Source organism: Anomaloglossus baeobatrachus, chromosome 11 (genome assembly GCF_048569485.1).
Source record: "Anomaloglossus baeobatrachus isolate aAnoBae1 chromosome 11, aAnoBae1.hap1, whole genome shotgun sequence".
NCBI lineage: Eukaryota > Metazoa > Chordata > Amphibia > Anura > Aromobatidae > Anomaloglossus > Anomaloglossus baeobatrachus.
In genome coordinates, this window is record NC_134363.1 from 40,224,908 (window position 1) to 40,245,228 (window position 20,321).

At 44.6% G+C, this 20,321-nt stretch overlaps 1 protein-coding gene across 1 annotated transcript in view; it reads right to left on the reverse strand.

Annotated features, from left to right (window-relative positions):
• SHANK1 (SH3 and multiple ankyrin repeat domains 1) overlaps positions 1-20,321 on the reverse strand; it is a 62,228-nt gene that overhangs the window by 13,406 nt on the left and 28,501 nt on the right. The window contains exons 5-8 of the mRNA XM_075327237.1: positions 19,931-20,011; positions 17,841-17,860; positions 6,380-6,428; positions 2,514-2,638 (exon numbers count right to left, since the gene is read on the reverse strand). Of these exons, the coding sequence (XP_075183352.1) occupies positions 2,514-2,638; positions 6,380-6,428; positions 17,841-17,860; positions 19,931-20,011 (275 nt within the window). The remainder of the gene's footprint in view (positions 1-2,513; positions 2,639-6,379; positions 6,429-17,840; positions 17,861-19,930; positions 20,012-20,321) is intronic.

Here is a 20,321-nt window from a genome sequence, read left to right on the forward strand (position 1 = left end):
ATAATATGTTTAAAGAAGGTATTAAAATATTTTTGCCACAGGATGCATTAAGGGGAGAAGATATAACAAGGTCAGGAGCTGAGCCAGTTCTATAAGGGGCAGATGCCGGCTTTCACAGCCAACATCTGCTTCTCACATAAGCGAATGGAGCAAGCTCTAATCGCTGCTTCATAAATTTCACTGCCAGTAAAATGTAAGTGGCCTGCTTGCCCATGTGCTCACATACTAGCACCCCTGCAATGCAATCGCAGGGAACCAATGGGCAACCATGGCATGTGTTGTCCTGCGTAAGACCCTCAAGGCTGCTATCTTTGTTTTCTTGTTCCGGGCTGCCTTTTATAGCATACTAGCTGTAGTATCCGGCGTTACCCGGGATAGTAACTGCCTCTCTGTCTCTCCCAGTCTATCTCTTTCTCTGTCTGTGTCTGTCTGTCTCTCTCTTTATCTGTCTCTGTCTGTCTCTCTTTAACTCTTTGTCTGTCTCTGTCTGTCTGTCTCTTTCCCTGTCTGTCGCTTTACCTCTGTCTCTGTCTCTGTCTCTTTCCCTAGATGACTCTTTGTGTCTGTGTCTGTCTGTCAATTTGTCTGTCAATTTGTCCGTCTCTTTCCCTGTCTGTCGCTTTACCTCTGTCTCTGTCTCTTTCCCTAGCTGACTCTTTGTGTCTGTGTCTGTCTGTCAATTTGTCTGTCAATTTGTCCGTCTCTTTCCCTGTCTGTCGCTTTACCTCTGTCTCTGTCTCTTTCCCTAGCTGACTCTTTGTGTCTGTGTCTGTCTGTCAATTTGTCTGTCTTTGTCTCTGCCTATCTCTGTCTGTCTGTCTCTTTCTCTGTCTGTGTCTGTCTGTCTGTCTCTCTCTTTATCTGTCTCTATCTCTTTGTCTGTCTCTCTCTTTATCTGTCTCTCTTTGTCTGTCTGTCTCTCTCTGTCTGTCTCTCTTTAACTCTTTGTCTGTCTCTGTCTGTCTGTCTCTTTCCCTGTCTGTCTCTTTACCTCTGTCTCTTTCCCTAGCTGACTCTTTGTGTCTGTCTGTCTCTTTCCCTGTCTGTCTCTTTACCTCTGTCTCTGTCTCTGTCTCTTTCCCTAGCTGACTCTTTGTGTCTGTCTGTCTGTCTCTTTCCCTGTCTGTCTCTTTCCCTGTCTGTCTGTCTCTCTTTTTCCCTGTCTCTCTCTTTCCCTGTCTCTCTCTTTCCCTGTCTCTCTCTTTCCCTGTCTCTCTCTTTCCCTGTCTCTCTTTCCCTGTCTCTCTCTTTCCCTGTCTCTCTCTTTCCCTGTCTGTCTGTCTCTCTTTTTCCCTGTCTCTCTCTTTCCCTGTCTCTCTCTTTCCCTGTCTCTCTCTTTCCCTGTCTCTCTCTTTCCCTGTCTCTCTCTTTCCCTGTCTCTCTCTTTCCCTGTCTGTCTGTGTCTGTCTGTCTCTTGGTCTGTCTCTGTGCCTGTCTCTGTCTGTCTGTCTCTTTCCCTAGCTGCATTGTGGCTCCCAGCTCCATTGACTTTAAGGTAAGCAGGTTTTTTGGCGAATAACTGTAAAGCGTGAGGTTAAAATTTCCTCTCAAAACATAGTCTATGATGTTCCCTGAGTCACATGAGGCGTGTGTGCAAAATTTCGTGATTGTAAATGCAACGGTGCGAATTCCTTTAGCGGACATAGACACATACATACATACACTCAGCTTTATATACTAGACTATATACTGCAATCCAGTAGTATGACCAATCTAATCCATGAGGGAGGGGGGGAATAAAGTAAAAAAAAAAAATAATGTGATTTTAATGATGTAATAGGTTACATTATTTCCCTTTTTTCCTATTGAGAAATAAATTCATTGAAAAAATATAAAAATAAACAAGTTTGAGATGGTTGGGTTCATAAAAATAAAAGTTTGTTAAATGAGAAAATAAATCAAAATAGAATTTTCATTTTTTGGTTGCGGTATTTCCCCCAAAACATAAAAAAAACCTAAAAGATTGTATATACTCCAAAATTGTATCAATTAGTACATAATAATTAATACAAAATAATAAATAATAATAAATAATAAAATAATATAAAAATAAATAAGTTTGAGATGGTTGGGTTTATAAAAATAAAAGTATTTTAAATGGTGAAAAGAAAATAAATAGAATTTCCGTGTTTTGGTTGCGGCATTTCCCCAAAAACATTAAAAAAAACTAAAAGATTGTATATATTCCAAAATTGTATCAATAAGTACATAATAATTAATACAAAATAATAAATCATAAAATAATAAATTCTTATTCCATTGATAAAGGGATTGCACAAGCTAAGGGAAAAAAAAGTTATTCTTGCTTTTTCATAAACAATGCTGCTGTAATCTACAGCTCATGTTGGGGCTCAGTGGCAATACCAAACACTGCCAGTGGACAAAGGTGGCGCTGTTTCTAGACTAAAAGTGAACTCTCTTTTACCTCCCAAAAAATGAATGACCAATTTAATACATATTTACTTCTAAATAAAGTATAACCATAGATGCTGTAAATAATGTTGTATTTCTACCTCTGATGCAAAAAAACTCTTTGAGGCAGATCGTGATGTTCCCAGAGATGCCAGTGGTCCGGGGCTGGAGCTTTCATTCACACTTATGGTTTGCTGGGCTGCTGCAAGAATTTCATCCAGTTTATCTGTAAGAGGCAAAAGTGCAATTATTTGATAGTGCTGACTAATGGCGACGGCCACATGTGTATAGGATGTTCCGTTCTTGCTGAATGTATACCTCTAATGAATAGTTAAAAAATAATCCATTAATTGGATGAAAGATGTTACAAATATTACTACATTCTAATCAAGAAGAAAAACCAGCCCTGGGCTACCACTGCTTAAATACCATGCGGGACTGATTTTCATTTAAAGGGGCAGTATAGGATTAGAAAAAGGGTCTATATTTTTCCCCACTTTTAACTATAGGTTGTGCCTTGTATTGCAAATCATTCTCGTGGGAAAAAAAAAACTTTTTTCTCTCCTCTAGACAAACCATTTTTAAATCAATCAATGGAGCAGTATCCTCAGGGGTGGGGCTTCAATTAACCAACCAATAGCTGTAGAGCTGTGTTACACTAGTAGTCAGCACTAGATCTGATTGAAGCTACTTAATCCCCTTAATTGCGCTATAGGGCTGACAGCAGCAATTAAGTGCCCCTATCTCGGTGGGGCCTCCAATAAAGCTCACATCGCACATAAATAGAATTACCAGTCCAAATATAAAGAAATAAAAAATTTGAAAACATAGTACCGTATTTTTTGTTTTATGAGACACACCGGAATATAAGATGCACCCCAAATTTACGGATAAAAAAGGTAAAAAAAAAAAAGGAGGTTTGTCTTATACTCTGGTGGTGTTTTACCAAAGAGGGGTGGTAGAGCAGGGTCACAAGAGGCAGGGGCGGTGCTAGAGTATGGTGATACTGCACACACTGCGGTGGGGGCTATGCTGGCTGCGGTGGTAGCTCTGCTGGGTGCGAGTGCCGTGCTGGTTGTGTGGAGCAGGGCGGTGCGACGGGTGTCACAGGTGCTCTGTCGGCGGTGCGAGCTTCAAAGAAATGGCACCCGGAGTCGGCACATGCGCAGATTGACCTCTCGGCTCAATGACAAGCCGAGATCTCATCTGCGCATGCGCCACCTTCGGGTGCCATTTTCTTAAGTCCGCTGGTGGGAGATCAATAGGCCAGAGACGGCGCGTGCACAGATGAGATCTTGAGCCAAGAGCTTCATCTGCGCAAATGCCAAACGGGTGCCATTATTATTGAAGCACCTCTAACAAAGCATCTCACCCACCGCACTGCCCTGATCCACACAGCCCCCACCGCAACCAGTACACTCCCCACCGCAGCCAGCACAGCCCCCACCACAGCCAGCACAGCCTCCACCACAGCCAGCACAGCAGCCCACCGCAGACAGCACAGCCCTCACCACAGCTAGCACAGCCTCCACCACAGCCAGCACAGCCCCCACCACAGCACAGGCTCCACCACAGCCAGCACAGCCTCCACCACAGCCTGCACAGCTTCCACCACAGCCAGCACAGCAGCCCACCGCAGATAGCACAGCCCACACCGCAGATAGCACAGCCCACACCGCAGCTAGCATAGCCCCCACCACAGCCAGCACAGCCTCCACCACAGCCAGCACAGCAGCCAACCACAGACAGCACAGCCCCCATCACAGCCAGCACAGCCTCCACCACAGCCAGCACAGCCTCCACCACAGCCAGCACAGCAGCCCACCGCAGATAGCACAGCCCTCACCACAGCTAGCACAGCCTCCACCACAGCCAGCACAGCCCCCACCACAGCACAGCCAGCACAGGCTCCACCACAGCCAGCACAGCCTCCACCACAGCCTGCACAGCTTCCACCACAGCCAGCACAGCAGCCCACCGCAGATAGCACAGCCCACACCGCAGCTAGCATAGCCCCCACCACAGCCAGCACAGCCTCCACCACAGCCAGCACAGCAGCCCACTGCAGACAGCACAGCCCTCACCACAGCTAGCACAGCCTCCACCACAGCCAGCCCAGCAGCCCACCGCAGACAGCACAGCCCTCACCACAGCCAGCACAGCCTCCACCACAGCCAGCACAGCAGCCCACCGCAGATAGCACAGCCCTCACCACAGCTAGCACAGCCTCCACCACAGCCAGCACAGCCCCCACCACAGCACAGCCAGCACAGGCTCCACCACAGCCAGCACAGCCTCCACCACAGCCTGCACAGCTTCCACCACAGCCAGCACAGCAGCACACCGCAGATAGCACAGCCCACACCGCAGCTAGCATAGCCCCCACCACAGCCAGCACAGCCTCCACCACAGCCAGCACAGCAGCCAGCCACAGACAGCACAGCCCCCATCACAGCCAGCACAGCCTCCACCACAGCCAGCACAGCCTCCACCACAGCCAGCACAGCAGCCCACCGCAGACAGCACAGCCCTCACCACAGCTAGCACAGCCTCCACCACAGCCAGCACAGCCCCCACCACAGCCAGCACAGCCCCCACCACAGCACAGCCAGCACAGGCTCCACCACAGCCAGCACAGCCTCCACCACAGCCTGCACAGCTTCCACCACAGCCAGCACAGCAGCCCACCGCAGATAGCACAGCCCACACCGCAGCTAGCACAGCCCCCACCACAGCCAGCACAGCCTCCACCACAGCCAGCACAGCAGCCAACCACAGACAGCACAGCCCCCATCACAGCCAGCACAGCCTCCACCACAGCCAGCACAGCCTCCACCACAGCCAGCACAACAGCCCACCACAGATAGCACAGCCCACACCGCAGCTAGCACAGCCCCCACCACAGCCAGCACAGCCCCCACCACAGCCAGCACAGCCTCCACCACAGCCAGCACAGCCTCCACCACAGCCAGCACAGCAGCCAACCACAGACAGCACAGCCCCCATCACAGCCAGCACACCACCCACCACAGCCAGCAAAGCAGCCCACCACAGACAGCACAGCCCCTACCACAGCCAACACAGCACCTACCACAGCCAGCACAGCGCCCACCACAGACAGCACAGCCCCAACACAGACAGCATAGCCCCTACCGCAGCACAGTGCCCATTCTCCACCACCCCGTGGTAAACTACATTCGGATAATAAGATGCACCCCTCTTTTTCCTTGCAAATTTTTGGGAGGAAAAGTGCATCTTATAATCCCAAAAATACGGTATTTTCTAAGTTAACCCATTCATAAAAGTCTGGTCTATCAAAATATAACATTATTGAATCCATATGGGACAGGGCATAAAGTAAACTTTATCAAAAATGTACGTTTTCGGTAGCCATTATAAAAAAGGAATAAAATGTTGTATTGTTAAAAAACTTCAGCTTAGCACATGAAAAACAGTTCCCACACTGCTCAATTGATAGCAAAAAAATTAAGTGTCTCGAAGCAATTTTTAGTGCAAACTTCACTAAAATAATTTTTTTAAAAAAGATAAATTTTATCACCGAAATTGTACTGAGCTGGACAATTATGCTTAGAGGTTATTTTTTTTACTAAAGATCGAATGCAATAAAAAAAAAACTAAAGCCAAAAAGCAATTGTAAAATTGCGTATTTTTCACCATTTCTCCTCTACAATTTTTTTTTAAACATTTTTTAGTACTTTTTTTGGTAAAGTCAATAATATCATTAAAAACTAGTGTGTCTTAAGCTAGTCCTCGCATAACTTTGCTGACGGAAAAATAAAAAAGTTATGGCTCTTAGAAGAAGGAAGGAAAAGCAAAATTGCAAACGTAAAAAATGGCTGCATCCAAGAAGCAGTTAATGACTAAAATGTAACAATAGTGCGTATTATATGCAGGTTTAGAAGCATTTTGAAACCTCTGGACCAATTTTAGTGAAGTTAGATCTTACTCAGCGCCATTTGATAAACGGTTCTTTTCTTTTCTGTGTTCTGAGATGGCTCATAGTCTAAAAGAAAGAAAAGTCAAGTTATAGGGTGAGCGAATTATGAAAAAGTAGACATAATACTATGCTTTTAAAAAAGACCTCTCACAAGGTCAAAAATGTCCAGTTTCTGCTGTTAGTTTATTCATGCTGCTCCCCTGAGTGTTCCAGTTTTTATTACTTGTTAATTCAACATACGGTTCCTAAGATATGGGCCTTTTTGGTCTCTATCAAGGATAATCTGATTCCTCGGGGGCGTGTCTTTAGGCTGCTCTGCCCTCAAGGTACAGGTTTTACAAAAGGGCCCATATTTCTGGAACCATATAGCCGATTTAAGAAAAACAAAAAACTGATGACTCAGCAGATTATCTGGAATAAGAAATTTGGGGAAAAAACTGGCCACTTTTCATATGACAATGGATCCTCTTTAAGTTTCTAATCCCAAAGGATGCCACCATGAAATCAAACACCAGCGACATATTAGAGCTGTTGTCTTTGTAGACTAACAGTACAAAATATGGAGAGAGATGATGATTAGTAAAACAGGTCTATAGGACAGCAACTATACATGAGGCTGCTGTCAGATAAATGCAAATAATACAATTTTTACATCAAAGCAGAACATCAATATTATCAAAAAAACATAAAAGGAGATACATTCCAGAACAGTGGGTGTGAAAACTGGCAAAGTTCAATACATGACACAGATTTTCTGGGATGTATAAATGATAAAGGCTCTTTGCCAAGAGATTAATTCACAACACATTCTTTGTGTCTGTAATAATGGTGCATTGCATACAGACCTCCTTGTTATCTATATTTCTATAGATCAGAGGTGGGCTGGGACTTGTTGTGACCCTGAGCAATAAATGTCATAGGTCCCTTGAACCCACAAAAAGAGGTACAAGAAAAATTCAGCTGTGCGTTCCGTGTTGGATGGTGGTCAAGTGGTGGTCATGAACTTTTGGTCTTCCGTAATAAACTGTCTACCATCTGGTCTTGGCTGGTCAAAACCATCAGCAACACGAGGCCTACAAAAGAGTATCACCTCCGGAGTGCAGCACCACACACCCAGCCAGGACCTCCATCTTCATGTAGCGTGCCAGGATTTGGCCAACGATTACCTTGTCCACGAATACCACCCCAACATCCCCATAAATATATACAGTGCAGTTCCAAGCACTTCAGTAGCACCTGATTGCCAATAGGTCAAATTTCCCCTGAAATAAACCAAAATATAGATTTACACAATTTTTGGTCTCCCTCAATGAATGGTGTACCTTCTGGTCCTGGTTGGTCAAAGCCATCAGCAACATGAAGCCTACAAAAGAGTATCACCTCCGGAGTGCAACACCACACACACAGCCAGGACCTCCATCTTCATGTAGCATGCCAGAGTTTGGCCAAGGATTACCTTGCCCACGACTACCACCACAACATCCCCATAAATATATACAGTGCAGTTCCAGGCACTTCAGTAGTCACTTATTGCCTATAGGTCAAATTTCCCCTGGAATAAACCAAAATATAGATCCACACAACTTTTGGTCTCCCTCAATGAATTGTGTACCTTCTGGTCCTGGCTGGTCAAAGCCATCAGCAACATTAGGCCTACAAAAGAGTATCACGTCCTGAGTGCAACACCACAAACCCAGCCAGAACCTCCATCTTCATGTAGCGTGCCAGGGTTTGGCCAGTGATTACCGATTACCTTGCCCACGACTACCACCCCAACAATAAATATATACAGTGCAGTTCCAGGCCAGGCACTTAATAGTACCTAATTGTCAATAAGTCAAATGTCCCCTAAAATAAGCCAAAATATAGATCCACACAACGTATTATGATTCATATGTGATTGGGTCCCTAAACAGCAACATACTACAGGTGAACCCAATTTGCTTTGAATTTTGCAAAAACTAAGATTTGGTGGCTCCGAGCTCCCCAAAAGTCAACATATTGATACCAAACTTAGCGTGGACACCGGATCAACATACAACCAGCTGGGTGTAAAGGCGTGCACCTGTAATCCCAGCTTCCTGGGAGGCCGAGGCTGGCGGATTGCTTGAGTCCAGGAGTTCTGTGCTATGTTGATCGGGTGTCTACACTAAGTTTGGTAAAAACGAAAACTTCCCAAAATCTGAGTTTTGGGGGGATTAATACTCTGATCTCCCAAAAGGAAGTTTCTTTTTCGCTCTATACATTATGGTCCTTAAGGTCCAAAACAAACATAAGAAGGCTGCATCTTATTGGGCTATACAAATGTTTTAAATCTACAGCTAAACTTCTATGATGTACCTTCCTGCTCTGGATGAAGCTGCTCCTCACAAACTTCCTACCGAACCCCCAGTATATACTCTACACATCATTTTTGGTAATACTGAACGTTTTTGTGTCTCCATTATAGAAATTCATTCTACTTTGTAATCCACATGTTGGAGTAAGCATTAAAAAGGAAGTAGAGAACAACTGAAGGCGGCGGGAAGAGCAGGAAGTTGGTGAGGTTAAGCCTCAGCCAATAGCTGCAGGACAGGAAGTGACATCACAGTATAAGGCATCATTTCGGAAAAAAAAATCATTTTTCCTTAAGTTTTAGGGACTTTTAGTGTATAAGTTAGGATGAAATAATTACCATGTCTAGTATTACAATACCCTCTTAACTCTGTAAAACAGAATTCAACTTACCATTTTTCTTTTTCCAAGGAGACACTAGAGAAAACATTGGATAAAACAATGAGTGCATACTTATTGAATTAAAAAAAATCCAAAATGTGAAACAATCTAATAATCCCATGATTTACATCCTTATAGTTTAATAGAGTAATAAATATACTTTTTTTTTTTTTTACAGAGACTTATTTGGAAACTTTTCCAAGTCATAGAGTACTCCAATACTCAGCCTTTCCCACCGTATGCAGTAGTATTAGCAGAAACGGCATGACTTACACATATTCAGTTGACGGTCTTCCTACTGTTCCATTGGATCCTTGCGGCTACTTATATCTTACCAGCAAAATGAGGTGAAAGTGTCTGGTGGTTTGCGAGAATTGACAATGTATGATGGCTCGAATCGTCTACTATCTGATGGTGGTAAGCACCAATATTGATACAACGTAAAGCTCCAAATCTTGTAGGACCTAATTAGAGTTATGCCATAAATGATATTCCTGAATATATGACACTAATGTTAAGCCATATCCCTAATGGTGAGTACAGAAATATACCATGCTATCTCAATTTCCATCCAACTATAAGTCACTCTTTATCGCCTATTGTAACATGACCATGATCGGATCTTCTCCATGAAAGTTGGCCAAAGGGGAAGACTTTAGCTTGTAAGCCACACATACACATTAGACCAATATTGGTGGCTTTCAATGACTAGATCTACAAAGGGATCAGATTGGTCTTGTTAGCGATGTGATCCGCAAGGACCTAGGTGTTGGTCTAGTACAACTGTACAGGTGGTTTTGACCATAAGTTACACAGGTTCTTCTATGATTTGGTATCAACATTATTAGTATTATTTTATTTTAAACACAAATTTTAGCTTCATGTAAAGCTAAAATTTATCTTAAAATAAAGTTTATCTTTTTAATATTGGGGTTTTCTTTTTCTTAAAATATTATTTTATTTTACTAGGGATGTCAACCAGTGGTGAGACTCGGACATCATTTTGGTAAGTCCCAGAGTGGAAAAAAGCTTCAGGAGCCCAGATCTAATGTGAAGAACATGGGGAGTGATAGACCACACTGAGGTATCTTATGATGGCATGAAATACTGGATTTTAGATTTCAACCTACAAAAAGAAAAAAATTGTACAATTCCCCAATGATCCAACACCAATCCTACGGTTGACCTCCCAGTCTTTTGAGTACAGCATATGGGCACTAAGGCCACACAGACTATGTATATCCAAAGAGAGAGTGGACTAGTGGAGCATCTGTATTGGAAGGGTGGGAAATCGAAAAGCCAAGGTTTTTTTGATGGCTTTGGCTTTTTTTGTGATTGTATTGCATTTGATGCAATTCTTTCTTTTCTTGAACCTCTGTAAGAAGAACATCTGGGCAATTTGATTCTTCATATAATTAAAGGTATGGAGGACAATGACTGCCAACAAAAAGAAGCAATCAACCTCTAGTTTTGTAGGACGAAGCTTGGCCATTGGAACGAATCGTGGTTCCAAATCCGGACCATGAAAAATAGGTCTAGGGATAATTGCTTTTGAAAATCATTCTTTACGTCTTGTTTATATAGTCTTTGCTCAACCCTGAAACTACCCATATACATAAAGGACCAATTTATTAATAAGAAGATGCCTTAAAGATGCAAATGTTTTTCAAAGATGAGAAGAATCTTAAGGTGGTCATACGCTTGAGATCAAATGTCGACCAAACTTATGGATCTACTGTGCATTCCTCCTCATTGGGTGAGTTAGATATCAATGCCAAATTCTCTCGCTTTTAGGAAAGAAGTGTCTAGCAGGACTTTACTCCCATCTCTCCAGGCGTCATGAATATGTATGGAGGTGTCGGGAGAAACAGCTGACGGCCCAACAATTGTTTACGAGCCTTTTCAATACCAGAAGGACTTTAACCCATCAGATTATTGTTGACTGAACCTACTGATTTTGTGTTGGTCTCCCGGTTTACTAAGGGGGCATGCTAAGAGTAATTTTACAGGGCCTAAAGAAATACTTCATGAGAATTCTGAAATCTTGTGAGCCATACAGTCATTGTAAAGACAGTAAAAATTTGCAGTAACTGAAAATTCCTCATATCTCTTTAAAAAAAACAACAAAAAAAAGGAATACTCAGGGGAGCGGCGGGAATAAAGTAAGACCAAAACGGAAACTTTTGGCGACAGGTGCTCCATAGCAGGAAATAAATTCCCATTGAAGATGTCTGGCAGACACAGATTCCCCCCCTGTCTTTTGGACAGTACATGAACACTCAGCCATGTAGTCGGGCACAGCATGCAGCTGGGCTTACCATGCAGCCAGGCACCTCCATGCATGCAGCTTGGCACACCATGCAGCCAGGCACCTCCATTCATGCAGCCGGGCACAACACGCAGCCAGGCACACCATGCATGCAGCTGGGCACATACTGTATGCAGCCGGGCAGACCATGCAGCCGGGCACACCACGCAGTCAGGCACACCATGTATGCAGCTGGGCACACACACCGCAAGCAGCCGGGCACACCATGCAGCCAAGCACACCACGCAGCCAGGCACACCAAACATGCAGCTGGGCACACACCACAAGCAGCCGGGCACTCCATGCATGCAACCAGACACACTATGCAGCCTGACACTCCATGCAGTCAGGCACACCATGCATGCAGCCAGGCACACCAGACATCCAGGCACACCATGCAGCTGGGCATAGTACACAGCAGGACACATCATGCAGCCGGGCACATCATGCAGCAGGGCGCACCATGCAACCAGGCACTCCATACAGCAGGGCACACCACACAGCCATAGACACCATGCATTCAGCCAGACAGACCACCCATTTTGGCACATCACGCAGCCAGAGACATCATGTATGCAGCCAGGCACACCATGCAGCAGGACACACCATGAAGTCAGTCACTCTATATATAGCAGGGCACTCCACACAGCCAAACACACCATGCATTCAGCTAGGCTCATCATGCATCCGGGCACACCACACAGCTGGTCACACCATGCAGCAGGGAACACCATGCAGCCGGTCACTCCATACAGCAGGATACATCACACAGCCAGACTCATCATGCATCCAGGCCAACCACGCAGCTGGGCACAGCATGCAGCCGGGTACACCATGCAGTTTGGTACACCATGCAGCCAGGTGCACCATGCATGAAGCCAGTAAGAGCACACAGCAAGGCACACCCCCTCAGGGCAAGACAGGTGCACCAGTGAGCAGGACCAGGCAGTTCGGGAACACCCACCTAGGGGTTTAGACAGCCCGGGGCGGGAAAACAAGCAGTAAAGAGTTGATGTTCAAGTTGAGTGGAGTGTGGGCTGGAGCTAGGTGTAGTTCCAGCGGAGGAAAATCCCAAGTTCAACGGTGCCAGGGTCGGAGCCCTGGTACCTTGGCTAGGTGGCAGACGGTGGTCTCCGTCAGCAGGAGACGGGAAGACGGCTCGGCAGATCCGAGGAGGACCGGGACAGGGTTGGAGCCTGCCGGTACCGACACCGGAGACCCGACCGGAAACCGTGCACAGAGGGGGTACTCGGACCCTGAAGCCAGGACCAGAACCGACGGCTTAGCTAATTAACCGATTGAGGGCAGGATTACAGTTCCTGTCCCAACCAAAGTCCCAAAAGCAGACAACCACCCACAGAGAGGGATAGGGCAACTGCCAGGGCCCATAGATCCCATGGGTCAGCGTCAGCGGGCACGGCTCCTCAGGCACACAGAAAGCCGGGAGCGGACTCCCGTGTTCCATACCGGGAAGTCCAAACACACAACCACAACTAGTGCAGAGGAAGAGACGGCGACCACCAGCCCGGGTGGGGGACCGGAGTACAACCGGCCGCAGCGGCCGGCCACCAGCACCTTGGTTTACCAAAAGACTTGTGTGATTCATTTACTTGTGAGTAACCAAACATCCCCTGGTACATCCGGGCGCGTGGGCCCCTGCCATTACCATACCCTGCACAGAGACACTGGGCCCTGGAGCAACCATCCCTACCCACGGAGGGGTTAAAATCCGGCTGCCATTACATCTCCCCTGGGTATCCCACAACAGCAGCGGTGGTGTCCCACTTCACCACACACCGTGGGTGGCGTCACGAACCGAATACGGTCAAGGCCGTAAAACTACGTTCCCCTTTTCATTCGGCGTGTCCGCGTGACCCCTGGGTCAGGAGGATCCCTCGAGCCACGCAGCGGGCCTGGATCCGAGCAGCGCCGGCTGCTGGCACGGGGGTGGCACGCTATGCATGAAGCCAGGAACACTACGCAGCCGGGCACACCACGCAGCACAGTAAGGCACACCATGCATCCAGGCACACCATGCAGCTGGGAACACCACACAGCAAGGCACACCATGCAGCCAGGCACACCACGCAGCTGGGCCCGCCACGCAGTAAGGCACACCATGCAGCCAGGCACACCACGCAGCTGGGCCCGCCACGCAGTAAGGCACACCATGCAGCCAGGCACACCACGCAGCTGGGCCCGCCACGCAGTAAGGCACACCATGCAGCCAGGCACACCACGCAGCTGGGCCCGCCACGCAGTAAGGCACACCATGCAGCCAGGCACACCACGCAGCTGGGCCCGCCACGCAGTAAGGCACACCATGCAGCTAGGTGCACCATGCATGAAGCCAGGAACACCATGCAGCCAGGCACACCGCGCAGCCAGGCACACCGCGCAGCCAGGCACACCGCGCACCATTCCCAGCTATAGGTACTCTCTACTGACAGCATATCTCTGTACTCACCAGATCAGAGTAATTTAGATTTCTAACTGCCCAAAAACCAGTCATCATCAAAACTAACTTTCAGCTCCGTCAAGCCGAATTGTACAAAAGACCCTATTATGAGCTCCTAATATTCCCAGATTATAAAGGCCACGGTTTCCTATGTTATCACGCAGCCCCGCTGACTCATATTACCAATGTCACTAAACCTTAATCACATTACACAACTCCGGACCGCAGCGTAGATAATGCAGAGTAAATGATACACATTTAATTATCCAGCAATTATAAATTTCAAGGATGTACCTTTTTCCACTTAACATTTAATAAAATGGAGGAGAACATGACACAACATGAGAAGAACGGGGAAAAAAATGTAACAAGATAGTGGAGATCCGGAACGTGGGGGCACGTGTGGAGTGGAAATGGGGTATGTAATGATCAAAACACAGAAGGGAGGAAAGAGAGAGAGAAAATGACCCATTGTTAACATCTCTTTATTACACATCTTGAAGAAAAACTATCATGGATTTTGACTCATCTTACACAAAGTGTCCTCTTTTTCTACACACGCTGGGGGCGGCCATTTTACCAGGTATTCTTACAATGCGCACACTGTGCTTTCCTGCCGGCTAGTTACTTCTGATCAGCACTGGCATAGTGTGCACTGTTATTGTGCATAGTGCACAGTGAAAAAGAATCTACTAGCAAAGACTAGCCTAACCCTTAAAATGGGTGTCACTGATGACGCTTCATTTCAGTGAGGAGGCAGCCTCTGCCCCCCTGATGACGCTTTGTTTAAGCCATCCAGCATGCTGCAATTGTGTCTTTTTTTATTTATGTAGTTTTAGTGGTTCTAAGCCCGTTTTTTTATTTGCCTTTTGAAGTCTATTTTATATGCGTTTGCTCTGGGGTTTTTTGTTTTGGTTTTTTTTAATGTTCTCTCATGTGAGCCTATTTTTATTTTTTTTGTTTCTTTTTAATGTTCTATTATGTTGGCATATTTTTCTACATTTTTTATTTGTTTTTAATGTTCTCTCATTTGGGCATATTTTTGGCCTTTTTTTGCGCTTTTTAGTGTTCCCTCATGTGTGCATATTTTTGGGGGATTTTTTTTGTTTCTTTTTAATGTTCCCTCATGTTGGCATTTTTACTTTGCTATTTTTTCTTTATAATATTCCCTCATGTGGGCATATTTTTTATTCTTTTATTTGTTACTTTTTAATGTTCCCTCATGTGGACATTTTATTTTTTTTTTTTTTTTGCTTTATTGTGTCTCTTTTTAATGTTCCCTTATTTGAGCATATTTTTGCTTATTTTTGTTTCTTTTTAATGTTCCCTCTTGTTGGCTTTTTTTATTTTTTTTTTCTTTATAATATTTCATATGGGCATATTTTTTTTTGCTTTTTTTTTTGTTTCTTTTTAATGTTCCCTCATGTGGGCATTTTATTTTTATTTATTTTTTGCTTTTTTGTGTCTCTTTTTAATGTTTCCTTATTTGGGCATATTTTTGCTTTTTTTTTGTTTCTTTTTAATGTTCCCTCTTGTTGGCTTTATTTTTTTTTTCTTTATAATATTTCATGTGGGCATATTCTTTTTTGCGTGTTTTTGTTTCTTTTTAATGTTCCCTTATGTTGGCATTTTTTTCTTTGATTTTTTTTCTTTAGAATTTTCCCTCATGTTGCCTTTTAATGTTCTCTCATGTGGGCATATTTTTATATTTTTTTTTTCCTTGTAATTTTCCCTCATGTTGGCATATTTTTTTGCTTTTTTTTGTTTCTTTTTAATGTTGCCTAATGTTGCAATTTTTTCTTTGCTTTTTTTTCTTTATAATATTGCCTCATGTTGGCATATTTTTCTGCTTTTTTGGTTCTTTTTAATGTTCCCTCATGTTGACATTTTTTTTTCTTCTTTTTTTGGTTGTTTTTAATATTCCCTCATGTGGGCATGTTTTTTAGCTTTTTCTTGTTTCTTTTCAATGATCCCTCATGTGGACATAGTTTTTTTGTTTCTTTTTAATATCCCCTCTTTTGGGTATATTTTTGGGATTTTTTTTTTCCTTCTTTTAAATGTACCTTCATTTGAGCATATTTTTTAGACTTTTTTTTATTGTTACCTCATGTTGGCATATTTTTTTTTATTTTTTTTTTTGTTTGGTTTTGTTTTGTCTAGCCCAGCCCTTAAAACAGGTGTCACTGATGACTCTTCATTTCAGGGAGAGGCAGCATCTGCCCCCTGATGACGCTTTGTTTAAGTATCCAACATGCACTGGCATTCATTGTTGGAATTGTGCATTTTTTATTTAGTTTTAGTAGTTTTAAGCCCTTTTTTATATGTGTTCGCTTGTTGGTTTTTCTGTTTCTTTTTAATGTTTGATGAAATGAGAATTTGGTGCAAACAACGTTAACGAACACCATAAGACCAAAAGTGAGATAAAAAAATGCAAAATAAATTGGGGCCTAAGTGTGAGTTTTAATGCTGTAATATTTACATTAATAACATTTATATTCTTCTAATTTTATTTTTTTTGCCGATTGGAAAGGTAAAAAATACATTAAGAGGAGTTCAGAGCGCTAGCAAAAATTAAAAGGTATCTAATACAAATTGCTAACCGCAAAACCAGCAGCTTCAGGTTAGGATAGATTACAGGAAATCTATGATAAATCAAAATCTTGATGATAGTTTTTTTTTCATAAAACACATTTTATATATTCATAAAACACATTTTATATATTATAATTGTAAAATAAAAAATAAAAAAAAAATAAAAAAAACAGAGCAAGCATTGCCGAATAGCCCCCAAATCAGAACATGCTTTTATTCTGGCAGACGAGAACAATGGGAAGACTGTAGCAGTTCATGCCAGATTTACCCTGGAGGCGGCACTGGAACATAGTATTCTGGAGAGTACGCGGCTGTGTCCTGGAGAGCAGGCATGACACATAGAAAGCCTACACGCCATTCTCACAATATAGAGACGCGCAAGAGTCAACGCTTTTGTTTTTACTCCCATAAAACCATCTGTGCGGCTTCTTTTATGTAACGCCAGTGCTACAGCATTTCATCATAAATTATGCTTGCTGAAATAAAAATGAAACCACGGGAGCAAGAAGAACACTCCACGGTACAAGACGCCCAGATGCCCAATAATTTAGAAATCTGGACCCCTCCCCACCTACCATGAGTCACTTATGACAATGGTGTCTTTCTATGAGGCACGGGAGCCATTGGGCTCCAACAGGAAAAAAGATCTAAGGAGCCCCTTAGACAAAAGATGGCATCAGGACTATAGCTGGATGCTGATTAAGTCTTGTGGGAGGGGTCTACTCGGTTGTGCCTCATTCTGGGGCTCACACTGCTTTATCTTGATGTGGATTCCTACGGCACGCCGCCAGTAATAGTTCCTGCTCTGCAGCGCGCGCAACTGGTTCTTGTGAGTTAGCCCTGATCTGTCCCGCTACCAGGCTTACCTCTCCCTGACCTTCGTTTCCCTTGTACCGTTTGTCTGACCTGTCTCCCAGACCCCAGTTCTGTTCTGCGTCTCGGTCTCCTCACCCTCTTTTGTACTTACTTGCTTTCCCGGCCTCTGACCTCGGTAATGTTTCCTGACCATAGCTCTGCTTCCCCGTTTTGGCTTCTGATGTGACCTCTCGGCTCCTGACCCTCGTGCTTCCACCTGTTTACGGCTTGTTCAGACGTGACTTCTTGGTTTAGACTTAAGGCCACTTTACACACAGAGATAAATCTGCGGCAGATCTGTGGTTGCAGTGAAATTGTGGACAATCAGTGCCAGGTTTGTGGCTGTGTTCAAATGGAATAATATGTCCATGATTTCACTGCAACCACAGATCTGCCAAAGATTTATCTCTGTGTGTAAAGTGGCCTTTAGGCTTGCTGACTACCCTTTCACTGGTGCATGTGCCCCCTTGTGGGCTTTAGTCTAACTGCTCTTTGGAGTTCTATCTCCATTTTGCTTCTGCGCCCCTTGGTGGAAGCCTGACAGATGGTTGCTTGTATTCCTCTTGAACCCAAACTCTGTTTACCTCTCCTGTGTTTGATACCAAACTCCTCTGGTGGCAGGTTATCTCACCAAGAACCAAACGATTGACAGTCCAAAATCGGACATGGAGGATACTCATGTGTCAGAGGAGAGTTGGGGCCCCCATACATATTAGATTGTCATCAGGTTTGGACGACGTTAGTCTAATTAGAATGGGGACCTTAAAGAGGTTGTCCACTACTTTTACATTAATGCCTATGCTTAGGATAGGTCATCGATGTCTGATCGACTGAGGTCTGACACCCTGCATCCTGAAATTGTCAGTTCTGTAACTGATTGAGGCTGCGACTGGGTACTGCACATCCACCTCTTATTCAGATCAATAGGAGGTGGCAGCGGTCACTATCAAAAGATGGGGCAGCTCTGGAACTGGGCATTGCCTACTGCTGCTGCTGGCACCAAGAACAGCTAAGTCGTGGGGGTGCTGGGTGTTGGACCATGGCTGATGAGTCATTAATTACCTATCCTAAAGATTGTCCACTACTTTTACGTTGATGGCCTACCAGCGTCGGACTTGCTACCGGAGGAATCTCCAGTAATGCCAGGCCAGGATTCGGGTATCTGCATTGCACTCCGGAGCTTTCACCTGAGCTCTGGAGTGCAGCCGAGACGGTACCGCGAGAGCCGAGTGATTGATTCCCCGGCGACTGCGGTTCAGTTCACGACAGCTGCAGACAGGCCGGGCTTAACTCCGGAGTTCAAGTGAGAGCACCAGAGATCACCCCGGCCTGTCTACAGTTGACATGAACTGAACCGCAAACGCCGAGGAATCAATCACTCGGCGCTCGCAGTACAGTCTAGGCTGCACGCCGGAGCTCAGGTGAGAGTTCCGGAGTGCAATGCAGGTACCTGAATCCAGGCCTGACATTACTCGAGATTCCTCCGGTAGCAAGTCCAACGCCGTGGACAACCTCTTTATGTACGACCTCTACCTCTGCTCCCCTGTATCTACATTCCTAAAGAAAATACATGTTTGCCAAAATCTCCAGGAAGTTCTGGAAAAAATGGAGAACCACCAGACACTCGGAAGAGTTGGGAAATGTACTGAGTATTGCTGAAGCCTCTGGAAAATCCCCCCACAAAATAGAGTTTTCTTCACGTAAAATTGAGATATTCCATCCTTAGATGGAGCTCTGACATTCAATCAAGCATTTGGGAGCTGGACAATGGGGCATAGAAGACAATAGAAGGAATGTGGCCTGAAAAAGGGGGCCATGCTTCATGTGGAGCACTCCTAGGTGTGCATCACAAAATGATGGCAAAAATGAGATCACAATACCGATAAACATAAGGCCAAAACTACACATTATCTTGAGATTGTAGACTATGGGTGATTAACATCTTATCTTCACCCCTCTCTAGATACCATAGATTGGATGATGCTACCATGTGGTGATGTTAACCAATTCTGGTCTTCAAAGTATTACAGTCCAGTTGTCAACTTATCTCCAATGGAAATTCGGAGTCACCTTTTATTGCAAAATGAATCCCGGCCAGCATGATCATGTAGCCTGGACCTCATTTTAGAATTGTGGGGTAGGTGTATGGAAAAAAAAAACAAATTTAGGTGCGAGACTCATAATCTAATCTTTAATGCTTGACTTCTGAAGGCCCTCATTCACAAATTACCAGTGCAAAAAAAATGCCAGGGTCATAGGGTCGGCAAATGGACAGATCAGTTGACAGCCAAATGATGACCCCAATAAAAGTTTTCCCAAAAACCTCCCTGAAGTGAAGGTTTACAGACTCTCTGGGTAGTTGATTATCCATGAATCACCCAATAAACACCAGGTTTGGCCAACAGAAACCGTTGGCCAACTCTTGCCTCCATACTACGCTCAAAAGTTGTCCCAAAAGAGTAAATTGTGTTCCGTCATGACAACAATCCGGTACTTTGTTTTTAATCAATGTTTTAGCCTATTTGCAGTATTTGGCCATGCAAGTATCCATGCATGGGTGATGACTACAAGAATGACTCTCTTCATGCAACGCAACTGAGGAGCAGCCATGCGAGGATGTAAGGACACTTACCCATTTCCTCCAGTTCTGAAGTCATGGATTTGGAACGCAGCGATATTGCGGGTGGAGTGACGCGCTTGGTTTGCTGGGGCACTGGAATCGTTTAGAAGAAGAAGGACGTCTGTTAATATACAAGTATACTTTTTCAACTGCTTTAGTCCAAAAAATTATGAACTGATTATGTTTTCCTTAATGTTTAGGTCATATTTTTCAAAATGTTGATGCAGTGATAGTGTCCTCTTTGCGCATTCTTTTGCGTAAAAGCTCATGTCCATGGACCTTGGTCCGACCACAGATCACAATGCACAGATTGTCCGTGGGTCTCCATAGAAATAAAAGCTGTCACACTCAGGTCAGGAAACCCACAGTGGATTAGTCCTTTGAGCTAGGGGTTGGACCAGAT